Raw genomic sequence first — 14,627 nt, forward strand, 5'->3', positions numbered from 1 at the left:
AAAATGCTAGTTTTCCTTTCGTAAAGATGTTTCTGTAATGGCTTTTGAATTTTATTTGCAAATATTTATGTATTTAACATAAATTAAATGATTTATAATAAAATGTTCATACAAAACGTGGTACTTCATTCATGTAATACAGAAAAGCCATAAAAAGTTGGTACTTTATGGGATATTTCCTTTTTAAACTATTTTTTATTTATATTACGTAGATAACCTACTACTTTTTTTTCATAAGAAATTACTGTACAATTTTTTGAATTTTACTTAAAAACATTTCTAACTGAAACAGCTGCCACAATAATGGCACAAAAATGGTGCCTTACTCCCTAATCCAGCTTTACTTCATGTATTACTCTCTAAGTTTGTATTATTGTTGCTAGGCTTCATTAATCACTGTAGATGCCTTTTTTCTCCAACTAAACGGTAATAATAAACCCCAACATCAGTAATAAATTCCAACTTCATACCATATATTTGTAATTTTGGCCTTCATGATGTCAGCTAAGGGACCCAATAACTCAAAGGCAAGGGAGGTCAGTCAAATTTTGAGAACCTCAGGGGGTGCCAGTGAAAGTGTCAGAAACCTCAGGGGAGGTTTCTTAAATTATCCCTAATAAATATATTACAAACTATATCGTAATTGATAGTTATTGGCTAATTAAATATATTAGTACAAATGTATTAGTAAAGTTACTCGAACTAATTAATAATTTCTATTAGTAAATATGTATAATTATTAGTATATTTCATAATATTAATTATATTACATAAATTAATATACATATATAATACATATAACTAATAATACCATTGTTATTGGTGCACTGAAGAGACGCATAAGCATTGTGAGCAATGAAAATAGATGGGGAGAAACAGAAGTTACTGTTCCTACACCTGAATGGAACGATGGGCAAAAGAAAAGACGTTGGGCCTTACGGTCATTGATTAGGATAGCAAGGAGAGGAACAAACAGCCCATATCGTAAAAGCAGTTTATAGCAGCAGCGTAAGGCACCAGTTTACAAAAGCTGGGCAACTGAAGCTGATTCCCAAGTAGCCACTTTGGAAAACATCTACCCCACGAAGAGATTTTGCGCAACATACGCTTCCACTTAATTTCCTATTTACAAAAAAGGACCGTAACAAGTTTGGTTCATCTAATAAATAATTTGTCAACTACTTACTCTCCTATTAACCAAGTGCAGTAGCACTATTTGCTACAGTAGTGCTTACGACGCGACGCAACCATGACAGTCATGCATCTGGTGATCCTTCAGTGCATCACCCCTTCGGTGGAACTACAATGACTTACCCATCTAGACCTAGCAACCTTGAATACTCTCCACCCCACCGATACATAACAAAAGACAATCCCTCAAGCCGGTGTTGCTCTGTAACCTGTCTGTCGTCACGGCTGCTACTTCCATGCACAACCATACCATCTCTTTCAACCTCTGCATTTCACACCTAAAAGAATATATAATAGGATTTACACATGCAACAGCAGTGAAATAAGAACAACAAAGCCATTTTCCAACAGCTACTGCATCAGTACAATGACTGTTTACTACCTTTGTGTAGCTGTGGTCATAACAGCTTACAATGGCCCATGACACATTCAAACTTACATTATTTACACTTCAATGGTAATGGAATCAAATTTTTTTAAACACCACCACAACTTGTACCCAGCATTCCCCGCATTCACGAATACCTTGTAGCCTTCTCATGCTCAAAACAAATTAATGCGGAGGAAAGATACAAACCGTTCCCCTTCTACAATTTCGTACTTGTTTCATGGAAAGACTACTCTTGCACCTCTACTCACCAAAACCTGCCTTATTTATTGCGTAACTGCAAACCGAAGCATCACAACAGTAGTGCCTCATCTTTCTCCTGGACTTCTTTGTTGGCCACCTGTGTCCCTTCCACCGCTACCGAATGGTTGTGGTACAAATGCTTGTCCTCTCCATTCGCCTGAGTCGCTCCAACCCGTACCAATTTCAAATAATTTTTCCAGCGAGTCATCCAAACAATTTTTCATATAATCATCATGAACTGCTGTGTTGTGCGAATTCTTTTTGTATGGGCATGTTCGTTGATACTAAGAACGAAAAATACCCACTTCTTCATTATTACCTTCACTGTCCACTTCATGTATTTTATCAATTAACTACTGTATAACTACGTATGCAATTCCGATAGTACCTGCAATGACCACACTTTCTTTTCTTCTTTGCTTCTGCATGCTTGTGATCACCTTTAGACCGGGACACCCTGGGATCTAACAGCCCGAATGTTCTTCTACTTCTATCGTTCCTCACTCTTGAATCCATTGCAAATCCGTCTCCCCCATATCCCCTGTCAATCCACTTCTCCTTTAGGTCCACAGAATGCTTGTCAAACATCTGCTGCAGGTCATTAAACGCATCATCCATGTAGGAGGCATAGTAACACATAGTATTACAGCTGGACTTTAAAGTGCCATATCTGGCCATTTGTGTCAGCTGTTCGTCTGCAACAAATTCTTTCATTCCATTATTAGTACAGTAACTCCCTTTGTCCACCGCTTCGAAATGCATGCTTCTGGGATCCTGTTCATTCCTTCTACCACCATCACGCGAAACATGTGAGCACAAGGAATCCCCTTTGACTCGAATTTCATGCAAGAGCAGATTAGCTTCTCCATTGACCTATCATAATCCACCCTCCAACTTATTTCGTGTCCACCATATTTCGAGTAATAATATGTACGACTCCCTCCATCCTCGCTCCAGCCCTCAGAAATTAGAAGTCCTTGCCTGTTCAAATGCTTCCTCACCATGAAGAACACATTCCTTGTAAACACCTCCGCTGCGCTCCCCTCTAATTCGGGCAGGATTGTGGTTAAGACTGGTTTTGTGTTTTCGCTTGTGTGAACTGCTTTGCTCTCAGTATGTCGAAGCCATGCTATTGCCAAATCAAAACTTCTAACGAATTCATATAGTCGCATTTTTTCATTCAAGTACTCATTCAAAAAAGCATTCATTTTCTCACACCTTTGAGTACTTCTCATACCTGCAAAAAAATGACCGCGTAAATAGGCCTCTGCCCATAACCTTCTCCTACGGTACAACTTCTTCACCCACTCATTCTCTACCACCCCACATTCATTAACCAACCTAGCCCACCGATCCTCAAACTCAAGAGTGCTACACTTTCTCGCCATCAGGTTATACAACCTGTTATTAAACTCCTCGCAGCGAATATTACTCCGTGCATTTCTATGCAAGTGCCACGAACATAGCCTGTGACAAGCATCCGGGAGAAGATTCTTTATAGCTCTTCGCATTGCACTGTCCCCATCTGTCATCACTGCTACTGGCTTTCTACCTTTCATAGCCTCTACAAATGTACTTAGCACCCATTCATATGTTTCAATCCTCTCATCTGATAGCAGTGCACAGCCAAAAACAGTACTGTTCAAATGGTTGTTTACCCCTGCAAGTACAACTAGTGGCTTGCGGTATTTATTTGTTTTGTATGTTGTATCAAACACCAATACATCTCTAAATACACTGAAGTCCGCAGGAGATTTAGAATCTGCGCAAAACAACCTTGCCAATCTTCCTTCGTTATCTACATGATATTTATAAAAGAACATGTCATCGACATCCTTCTTCGCTGCCAAGAACCCAAGTGCCCCTTCTGCATCGCCATTAAAAATATCTTTTCTACGTTCCTCGTCCATTCGGTTATACAGATCCTTAATGCAAAATCCCACGTTACTATACCCTCCGGCTTTGATAACAAAATGTTTCATTATCTGGCATATTCTGGCACCAACCAACTTTAGACTTTTTGCCTGCGCATATTCTGCATCGCTCACTTTTCTATGCGACCTAATGTGTTGCACACTTGCCTCTGATGCCAGCGGGTGATTGTGCTCCATAATGAAACTTGTCACCACATATTTTACGATTCTATGTCATATTTCACGCGAAAGCAAGCCCCACACCCGGTTCTTGTGATTGGTTTTGCTTCTCTTTTCCGGTCTTCATAATTAAACCACTTTTCATTCCTATAACCTTCACAGCAACATACCCATTTTCTAAATCTTGAAATGCCATCTGCATCTCGTTTGGCATTACTTTTACGAATCCCAAATCCGCTTAGTTTCGCATACAAATTATAGAATTCCCCAGCTTCTTCTTCCGTGTCAAATGTTAATTTCATTACGTCATCCACGCCTATTGCGCCCACCAATTCATCTGCCTCCTCATCTTCGTGTCCTCCTATTGAACCACCGCTTTCTTCAATGAATGTGTCTCGGTCACACTCAGGTTCTTGGTTAAGGTCAAATGACCTTAACCTGCCGCAACCATCCATCCCCATTTTTCCGTTCTCTGTTTCCTGCACCATGTCATGAGTTTTAAGCGCCCCATCCTGCCCCATAGTTACAACCCCTGTGTGGTTGTTCAATGTTTTTTCTAACCATGGTCGCTTAACATTTTTTTTTCAGCCTCCCCATATGCTTTCGTTTGTAACATAAATACTGATCGTCTACTAATGGAACAAAACATATATACACGATCATTTCAGTTAACAAACCATACTTTACCTCACAACTTTCACAAAATGCAGACGATAAACATTACTCTAACATTCATATACACAGTTTTTATAAGTGTGGCTGATGCAATTATATCAACCTTTAGCACAAAATACCACTATCGACATGCATTTTCATTAACACCCACAAACTCAACCTCTACTGTGTGTTTCTTTAATTCTTTTCACATAAGCATTCGCAATGCAGTATGGGGGCCATTATCGATGTCCACACAGCCATCCAAATCACTCTGTTTTAAGACTTTAGTCCTGTTACAACGTCTTCTTCACGTCTTCACTCATTTCTGCTTAATTTCCTTTACACAATTTAATACAAATTAGAGGACCAACATTTCTACGTACGTACACAAAGCTCGGTGCACAAATAAACTGCGATAATTTCCCGGTTTCGTTTCATCTTTGTTCGAAGACGCAGGGTCTTACACCCCGTATTTCGTATTCCTTATTCCTCTATCATTGCCTCTTACAAGAACTGTAGAAATCACCCTACTAGATGTACAGGTGTTTTACTCGTTATTTTACTCCATTTTTCAAAGTTATGGACAAAAGTACTCACCTTTGATTTCTCTGCTTCTGTTCCACGCCGCTGCATTCTGTCACCACAGCTTCGGAAGGGCCTTCCTCAGATATATCTACCGTCACCGCCTGCGCCTGAATTTACGCCAGTAGACACACCTCTATCTATTCCGCCTTGACTTCTTCTTTACCAAATTTTTGCCTTCGATTCCGACCTCACCACCTGTCTTCAAACACACGCATCACTGCGGGCCCCAACATGGCTGTGTGTTTAGTACCTAATACGCTTCCTCTTCGGTGGCCCCAGCATGGCTTTGTTTAGTACCGCTTACGCTTCGTCTTCGATGTTTTATACAACAGAACCGACACCGGCGTGTTAATTTTTATGCTTTCCGATAAATAATTTTGTATTCAAGGAAATTGGGTTCTCCTGACTGTCTGATGGACGAAAGCCGTAAAGAGCTGGTCGTTTATAAGACAACCGTTTTAACTAAATTTTATCCCATAACCCAACATTTGTATTTAAGGCACGTTGGGTACTCTGTCACTGTAATGGTTGAAAGGCACAAAGAGCTGGTCTTTTACTCACCAACGGGTTTAATTTCATTTTATCCGATAAATCAGTCTGTCTTTATGGCACCTTGGGTATTATGTTGTTGTAATGGAAGAAAGCCAAGGGGAGCTGAAACTTTTAAACTGAGACACCCGTTTGAATATAATAATGGTCCTCAAAATGGATTTAATCTTTAGTTGTAGTGCAGGAAAGCCATAAAGAGTTGGCTCTTTATTCAAAAATGCATTTGAATATGATATTGTGCGATCACTAACATTTGTATTCAAGGAAAATGGGTACTCCGTTGTTATTATGGACGAAAGAGTTGAAAATTGGGGTTGTTTTAATAAAGTTAACGGGTTTATTTTTACTCCTTAGCCCATTATATTTATGTTAATTCCGTTTCACCCCAATGCATTTTCAGCTTGTGCAGTACGCTACATTTCCAATGTCCAAACCACGGTTATAGGTCATCACTTCCTTTTCTAGAATTATTCCCTTTTGTCGTCCGTACTTGTTAGGTTGCAACGTGGAGGCTTCTTTGCCATATTATTTGCTTTCCACACCTGTCTTCGAACTTTGTGAATACACTACAGAAATTACCGGAGCTTAAAATGCTATTTATTCTTTTTTTTTCCTTTTGTATAATAAAGTTTAGAAAGACTGAAAGCATACCTATTCTAATGTTAGGATAAAGTTTAGAAAGAGTGGAAGCATACCTGAGAGGTGCAATCTGTGAGTGGGTCTTAGTTAAGGCTTAGCAGCAACTCCTGTGTAGTCCCTTTCCCCCGTTCCCACATCGATTCTGAGAGGTGTGTATGTGTGGTACTTAAGGTCCATGGACATACTTAGAAGTCAGCAATTGCCTTTTGAATATGTTGGTGGAATTACCTTAGGTAACCATGTGTATTTGCCGCTTAAAATTGACAAAAAAAGAACAAATGGAGAGGTGCAATCTGTGAGTGGGTCTTAGTTAAGGCTTAACAGCAACTCCTGTGTAGTCCCTTTCTCCCGTTCCCACATCAATTCTGAGAGGTGTGTGTGTGTGGTATTTAAGGTCCATGAACATACTTGGAAGTCAGCAATTGCCTTTTGAGTATGTTGGTGGAATTACCTTAGGTAACCGTGTGTATTTGCCGCTTAAAATTGACAAAAAAAGAGTGGAAGCATACCTATTCCTCTTTTTTTTTTTAAGAATTTGATTTGGACCGTCAATTTTAACCTTAAGTAATTGTCAAAAAAAAATAATTTTGACAACCCTACACCCTTCCAAAAAAAATGAATAAAAATATCTGTTTGAAGATCTGTTTTGCTACTAAGGAATTGTTTTTGCATTAAGTTTTTGGTCCTTGCCCCCAAACTTGAATGAGTGAAGTAACTAATTATATGTTTTGCTTTTTTATGCAATAGCAAAAGCGTGTAAATAAGATTTATTTCATGAATGAAATCCATAAAAATAATAAAGAGTCGAATCATGTTCAAATCCCGAAACACTACAAAAAATTTCAAGAATAATGACTCTCAACAATTGAAATAATCAATTGAAATTTTCATTAATAAGGGACAAAAGGTCGATACAAAGCCCTAGGATATGCCTATTTATAGGCTACAAAGACCTAAACTAGGGAGAAAACAAAAACACAGGAAAAAATCCTAAATGACTTAAACTTGCGCTCAACTTTCGCCCAAGTCCAAACAATTTCTTCGTGGGCTCCAGTGCCGAATTTCATCGGAATCGGTCTCCGGAATGGATCCGCAAGGCTATATTGAGGATCCTTCCACGGATCGTCAGTAATGACGCCTCAAAACTTTTTCTTTTGGCCACCTCGACTCATGTTTCAATCACAACCAATATTAATAATAAGATTACTAATTGAAAACAAATAAAGCTACAAATAAAACCAAAAAATCTACTCTAAATTTGACTTAAATAATTTCTTGAGATGGGGATGTGGATCCCAGAACTCAAGGGGCAACCCATTCCATATCACTTTCTAGGAAATTATTTTACATGTTAAAATTTTAAAAACAGTAAAAAGCTTTTCAAATTCTGTGTCACATACTATAGTACTAATTTAATTTATTTGACTAAGAAATTCATATTAAAAAAAATATTTGCTCTTTTTTTTTCTTCAATTAATTATACAAAAGTAAATTATCTTACATCATTTTTTATCTTGAGAAAGAATTTTATATTATAATTTTATCCTTGAGAGTATCCTTTCCCATTTAAGAAGTTGAAAAACCAATTAAGAACAAGAGAGTGCTCGAACTTATGTTCGCGGGAAGATGGCGATGCTTCATTGTTTTCCCTTCAAAAAAAAAAAATACAATTCATTCATTCCAAACATGAGTAAAATTTAGTTTTGGTATCTAAACTTTAATCGTCAGAATTTTGACATTAAAACTTTAAAACAAAATAAATTTATACCCAATGTTATAATATTTAAGTATATTTGATGCATTTGATGGAATTTTTTCAAATCCCTATCAGAAAAAGTCACATGCTTTACATGTATGGCAACAAAATTATAAAAATAAAATGATCAACAAATTTGTAAAAATTGAAAAATATAGACTGACAGATCAACAATGTTGCAAAGATAGAGTGAAGTTTTTCTTTGAATTTTTTTCAATTCAACATTAGGTTCTGAGACTTTTTAAAGTTGTTTTTCTTTTGCATCGAGTTCATAGGTTATTTTTTGATTTTTTTTTTTTGAAAATTTGTTTATAATTTCATTGTCATACACGTGACAGCATGTAATTTTTTCTAGCAGGAATTCAAAAAAATTACATCAACTATACCAGATGTTCTTAAATTTTGTAGCATTGGATATCAAATTTATTTTTATCTAAAATTTAGTCATCAAAATCGTTCAAGAGTCAAAATTTAGATACCAAAACTGCGTTTTACTTTTCCAATCCTCCCTTCACAAAATACATTTCAATTAGAATAGGCACATCTAAATTTGTATCACATTGTTTGTGAGTCCTTATTTTTTCTTATTGACATCTCATGCATTGCCCACTGAGATATCATATATTTCATTTCTGCCTTCCTAAAATTAAAATGCTTATTCCGCCAGTACTACTACTCGAACCGTCGTACGACTACTATTATACTACTAGAGAGAGTAAAGAAGAAAACGACATGGTCCGTAGGCGTCGGTTTAGTGGAGTGGGGATGATTTATAGTGGAACGTAGACCCATAGAGGTAGAGGTGGTACTAATTGTCGTTTCTACTTTCGAGTGGGCGACCCTTCAGCTAACGACGCCGTCTTCTTTTTCCCATTCCCGTGTGGTTAAAACTTAAAAGACGGTCCTCCATCCTGGTCAAGTTTTCATTTTTGATTTCTTCGTTTTGGGTCAATTTCAGAACACCCCATCCAAAAGTAGCTTCTCCTAGAATTTGCTTCCTGAAACATTGAATTGGATCAATTTCTCCCTTGTAGTATTTAATATTTTCCAATCAAGTTTTTTTCTTTTTTTTTTTATAATTGGGAGGTTTTAAATTTAGAATCTCCAGCATTTAATCCCTCCTACCTTATCATTTAACCCAACCCTCCCCCATTTTCCAATCAAGTACAATCACATAATAGCCCGATTTTTCTTTGCATTTTTTCACGTGAGATGCATAGGGTATTGTGGAAGAATTACACTAATAAAAGTTAGATGGATTGTGATTTTAACAAATTCCTTAATTCAATAGGCCAATACAAATACAACTATTTCAGTAATTTGTGTAAAATCCAAAATCAAAAGAACTTATTACATAATGATTGTTTAATTTCTTAGAGTCGAAGTCCGTGACATAGTTTCCTTCATTTTCAGGAAAGAATAAACCATAGGAAATCCCGTTTGGTGCATGCAGTCTTCTTTCTCTTCCTTTCTTTTTTCTTTTTTGGTTGTAGAAAAAATATTTATATGTACATCAATTCTCAGACTCACGAGCAAGAGTAGCGATTTGCCTTTATTTTTTGTACATCAATTTCTCTTCCTTTCTTTTTGGAAATAAGGCAGTCTTTCTCACAATGCATAATTGAGTGAGAACTCAAGCCTGCTATGCCAATTGTATTTGATTCAAGAAAACTCGAAATTAGCCTTCTATGCCAATTCTATGTGATTTGACCAATCAATCGAATACTACAGGGTACGAATTGATTTAATTCAACACTCAAGAGGCCAACGGAGGAAAAGGCATTTCCAAAGGGGTTATTTGAAAATTAACCCTTTCATTTCCCCCATTGCTCCTAAGAAAAAGTACATATATTACCTGCTGCAGCCTGGCAGCCTTCGCTGCCCTTTTTGCTTTAACTTTACCACTCTCCACTCCATCCCAGCTCTAAAGAGTCAAGACCAGACATCCATTCATGAAATTACCAAAATGCACCCGTAGCCCATCTTCTACCTCATGAAGCAAGAATCTGTTTCTCGGGTAAAATAGTAATTCTGGAGTAGAAATGGGGAGTGTGTCGTCGGAGGAAGGCTCCGATCAGCAGAGCGAGAGGTGCGGAAGCTACAGTCTCAGTGCTGACGTCAGTGAGTCCGAGAGTTCCGGCAGCTTCACCTGTCGCCGCTGCTACCACGACGGTGCCGCCTCCTCTAGTTCCTTAGCTTCCTCTCCTCCGCCGCCTAATCAGGATAACAATGTGGTCGGAAACTCTGTATTTCTTGCTCCCTCTCTGATCTTTCCTGGGATTCTCGCCAAGGATGCGATGCTTCAGCCTCAGAAGCGCGAAGCCGATTTGTCCGGTTCGTTTTTACATTTTTTTAATATTTGTATTCCTCGCCATTTTCACATGAATCAGTGTGGGTGCATTTCTCACATTTTTATATTTTTTTGTACGCTGTTTACTCGAGAGCACCGGAGGAAATGTTGTATTTGACTTTTTTTCCCGTCATTTTTGGCACCGATTGTAGAAATTGAGATGATGAAGGAAAGATTTGCTAAATTATTACTTGGTGAAGACATGTCCGGAGGTGGTAAAGGAGTCTGTACGGCCCTAGCTATCTCGAATGCCATAACAAATCTCTCTGGTCAGTCTATGTCTAGTATCTCACAATCTCCGTACAATTTCTGTGTTTTTTTTTAAATTTTTAATTAAAGAATGTGAAAGCAATTGTAATTGAAATTGGGATGGTCATTTTGGACATGTAGCAACCGTATTTGGGGAACTATGGAGATTGGAACCGTTGGCGCCTCAGAAGAAGGCAATGTGGTTTAGAGAGATGGAGTGGCTTCTGTGTGTGAGTGATTCAATTGTTGAGTTTGTGCCGTCAAAACAGCAGTTTCCTGATGGAGGGATGTACGAAGTAATGGAAACTAAGCCGCGGTCTGATTTGTCTATGAATCTCCCTGCGCTCAAGAAACTTGATGCCATGTTGATTAGCATTCTTGAAGGGTTTCAGGATACAGAGTTTTGGTATGTTGATCGGGGGGTGATTGTGGCTGATCCCAGTGAATGCAGTGCCTTTGCGTCATCTGTATCCAGTGGGAGGCCTTCAATTAGGCAGGAGGACAAATGGTGGCTTCCATGCCCGAAAGTCCCTCCTAAGGGTTTATCTGAAGATGCAAGGAAGAGGTTGCAGCAGTGCAGAGATTGCACGAATCAGATATTGAAGGCAGCCTTAGCGATAAACAGCAATGTACTTTCTGAAATGGAGATTCCTAGTGCCTATTTAGACTCACTGCCTAAGGTCTGCTCTCTACTAGTTTGTTTTATTTGTTTGTTCCGTCTTCTTTTGTCTTTTGCAGTTTTGTTGTGATGAACGTGTGTTCGCTTGTGTTTAAGAAACATTTGTCTAGATGTAGCGAAGCATGCAGAAAGTGCATTATATCCACCTTATTCTTATTCTTCCAATTGTCCATATTTCTTGTATGTACACAAGAGTGTCTTATCTTAATTTTGGCATGCCTTATTCTATTTGAGCTCAGTGTTATTTCTTTCTATTTCTGTCCCAGTTGACATGCTTACCGAATAACAAAATCAACTATGCTAGAAGTCAAAATACTTATAGAGGGTTTTTTATTTGATAAATGTAAGATGTGCGGATGTGCATAGGTCAATGTTTGGATAAATAAATTATCTCTTGATATTCCAATGCCATTAGACTCTTCAAGCTATTATCAACAATGACTCCAGTTTACTTATAATGTGTCATGTGCTATAGAAGATGTATTCTTGGAGTTCAGTGGGTTGAGTGCGGACCTATAGCATGCAATGCATAATTTAATGTGTCACTCCAATTGCAGGATAAATGTTTGAGTTGCTTCATATGATTGGATAAATGATGGTAAATTGGTGAAGTAACTTTTACTTTGAACACCGAAGAATAGGAATGAAAATATGCCAGACACTTGCATATCATCCGTTAGCTCTTTGTTTTCATCTGGTCTTTTGTCAACGTACATAAATATGGTTTTCATCCCAGTTATGATAAAGAAGAAAGAAGAGATAACGAAATTTTATTACTCGCTACTATATACCTCACTTCTTATATTGTTGAACTCTTTCTCCATTCTTTGTTCTTTTCCTTTGGTGGTGTTAGCTGTGTAAATCTTGCCCCATATTCAGAAGGTGGATTTCATGTGCAAGAAAAAGAAAAAAAAGAAGGTTAAAGCATGTCGTCTATAGAGTGGTTCCTGTAGTTCAGGTGCTGAAAGTTGGCTAACTCTGGATTGCCGTATATAGTTTGGCAAAGATGAATAAGAGAGTATGGTACTAGCAATGATTGTTTGGAAGATGTGTGAATAAGGATTATTTTATCCACATTTACTTGTATCTTGTAGGTGAAATCTTATTGAGTTACTGTTGCTGTCTTATGATTTGTTTAATCTACTGGTATTGCAGAATGGGAAAGCTTGTTTGGGTGATATGATCTATCGTTATATTACTGCTGATCAATTCTCCCCTGAATGTCTTCTGGATTGTCTAGACTTGTCATCTGAACATCACACCTTAGAAGTAGCAAACAGAATTGAAGCGGCTGTGCATGTTTGGATGCTGAAAAATAGAAAAAAGCATCCGAAACATCAGAAGCCTAAGCGTAAATCTTGGGGTGGTAAGGTCAAGGGCCTTGTTGCAGATGCCGATAAGAATCAATTTCTGGCACAAAGGGCTGAAATCCTCTTGCATAGCCTGAGGCTTCGTTTTCCTGGTCTGCCTCAAACTGCACTAGATATGAACAAAATCCAGTACAATAAGGTAGTTTAGACGCATGCTTTTACGTTTTTGTAAATTCTGAGCAATAACCTAAAATAAAAAGGAAAAAAAAAAAGAAGAAGCTAATCTATACAAAATAACCTTGAATTAGAGGATATTAGAATAAAACTGAAGCTTTTAGGATTATGTAGCTGTCTATATATTTTTTGACTTGTCTATTCAATATCCAAATAATCTTTGCTAATAATGTCCACATAAAGCCACGTGTATCCTTTCAAGGTCATATGTTTAGCTAATAAAATACAGAAGAGTAGAGTCTCTACATTTGAAAATTGTTGTTAAGACTTCTTGAGTTTATTGTAGATTTGAGTTTGGCATAGTAATTTTAATATCCCGATGGATTGGGTTAATAATTGTACTTGACTATACATTAAGTGGACCTGATTTTGAGGAATTACTCAAACTTGGAAAAGAGATAGACATACAGAATGTCATGTGATGTAGAAGTAAGAGTATATGTAATATTGGTGTTTACTACATGCATCTCTTATGCTCTGGTGCAGGATGTTGGGCAGTCAATTCTGGAAAGCTACTCAAGGGTAATGGAGAGCTTGGCATTTAATGTCATGGCGAGGATTGATGATGTCCTGTATGTGGATGATGCCACCAAGCGCTGCAATGCATTAGAATGTGTGTCCTTTTTCAACAGGGGAGGTTTGGGTGGTCTTCCCATCCAAAAGCGTATATCGCCAAGTCCTTTCTCCATTCAGCACACCCCCTATACCTCTCCCTTTGCAACTCCATCATTTTGTTTGTCCCCTCTAGTTGGTAGTAGCCCTGGAAGAGCTGTTTCCCCACGGAACGCTAATGGTTTTAGGGAACCTCAAAATCGTAAGATTGACAAAGTAATACCTGCTGACTTGGATAAACTCTGGTCTTATGCTGGAAGCCTTAGTGCTAGGAGAATTTCTGAGAATGTTCCAGAGCGTGATTGAATTATTTTTCAACCATCTGGAGGAGGCTACTTCACCTCTGGTGCAAATGGATAGTTCCCTTTAAAGTCCGGATATGTTGTGTATCTGCAGTGCAGAATAGATGAATAGGTAAGATCATGGGTTAAACCTTTGGCCATGAGTTATCTGCTGGTACTAGATGGAATGGTTACAGTAGTTGTAGTTCTAGAGTAAATTTACTAATTTAATAGAATCTCTTTTATGCTTAGCAATGGGGTACAGTTTGTGGAAGAGAATTACTAGATTACATAATTTGCTATCCTCTAAAGAGAGATAAACTTGCTGCTCTACTTTAGAGTACCAGCATGGTGATGGTAATGCAGCGAAGGAATTCTTTAAAACATGACATGCTGTATAGAAAAGAAACTTGCTCAAAATTTAATCGGACCTTCATGTCAGTAAAAATCCTCTTGTAAACTCCTCCTTGCTTTGTGTGACTTGAGCTTTTACTTGCTTTGTGCTCAATATGTGAAACTATAAAAACAAATCGATCAAAACATAGATCTATCGACTTCATATTTAGTGGGGACACAATTCTAAATTAGATAAATAATGTAAAAATTTTCTGGCTTGCTTGAGAACAAATCTGCCTTAATAATGCCGAAAAGCTTGTAGGAGAACAACTGAGAGTAGATTTCAAGGAAGAACATTGTAGGAGAGCACTTGAGAAAATAACTTTCAAGTAATTGAAGAACTCTGCATCCTTTCTGTCAAGGTGTATGCTACTGTCGAGAACACAATATTGAGTGAGATGGTGAAATTCTTCCC

The 14,627-nt window shown here is 37.8% G+C and overlaps 2 protein-coding genes across 2 annotated transcripts; one reads left to right on the top strand and one right to left on the bottom strand.

Annotated features, from left to right (window-relative positions):
- Positions 1 to 2,532: 2,532 nt before the first annotated feature.
- Positions 2,533 to 3,933, bottom strand: LOC113782357 (protein FAR1-RELATED SEQUENCE 5-like). Its single transcript, XM_027328249.1, has one exon. The coding sequence runs from the start codon at positions 3,931 to 3,933 to the stop codon at positions 2,533 to 2,535; it is 1,401 nt and encodes a 466-aa protein (XP_027184050.1).
- Positions 3,934 to 9,992: 6,059 nt separating this feature from the next.
- On the top strand, positions 9,993 to 14,236 carry LOC113783375 (rop guanine nucleotide exchange factor 1). Its single transcript, XM_027329493.1, has 5 exons — positions 9,993 to 10,435; positions 10,604 to 10,720; positions 10,842 to 11,380; positions 12,535 to 12,888; positions 13,410 to 14,236. The coding sequence occupies exons 1-5, from the start codon at positions 10,144 to 10,146 to the stop codon at positions 13,839 to 13,841; spliced, it is 1,734 nt and encodes a 577-aa protein (XP_027185294.1). The 5' UTR covers positions 9,993 to 10,143; the 3' UTR covers positions 13,842 to 14,236.
- Positions 14,237 to 14,627: the final 391 nt, after the last annotated feature.

Source organism: Coffea eugenioides, chromosome 9 (genome assembly GCF_003713205.1).
Source record: "Coffea eugenioides isolate CCC68of chromosome 9, Ceug_1.0, whole genome shotgun sequence".
NCBI classification, from domain to species: domain Eukaryota; kingdom Viridiplantae; phylum Streptophyta; class Magnoliopsida; order Gentianales; family Rubiaceae; genus Coffea; species Coffea eugenioides.

Bases quoted from the DNA above. Each gene is read 5' to 3' on its own strand.
- LOC113783375 (XM_027329493.1), top strand. From the start codon at position 10,144: ATGGGGAGTGTGTCGTCGGAGGAAGGCTCCGATCAGCAGAGCGAGAGG. The intron at 10,436-10,603 runs GTTCGTTTTTAC...CACCGATTGTAG, and splicing joins GCGCGAAGCCGATTTGTCCG to AAATTGAGATGATGAAGGAA. The intron at 10,721-10,841 runs GTCAGTCTATGT...TTGGACATGTAG, and splicing joins TGCCATAACAAATCTCTCTG to CAACCGTATTTGGGGAACTA.
- LOC113782357 (XM_027328249.1), bottom strand. From the start codon at position 3,933: ATGGAGCACAATCACCCGCTGGCATCAGAGGCAAGTGTGCAACACATT.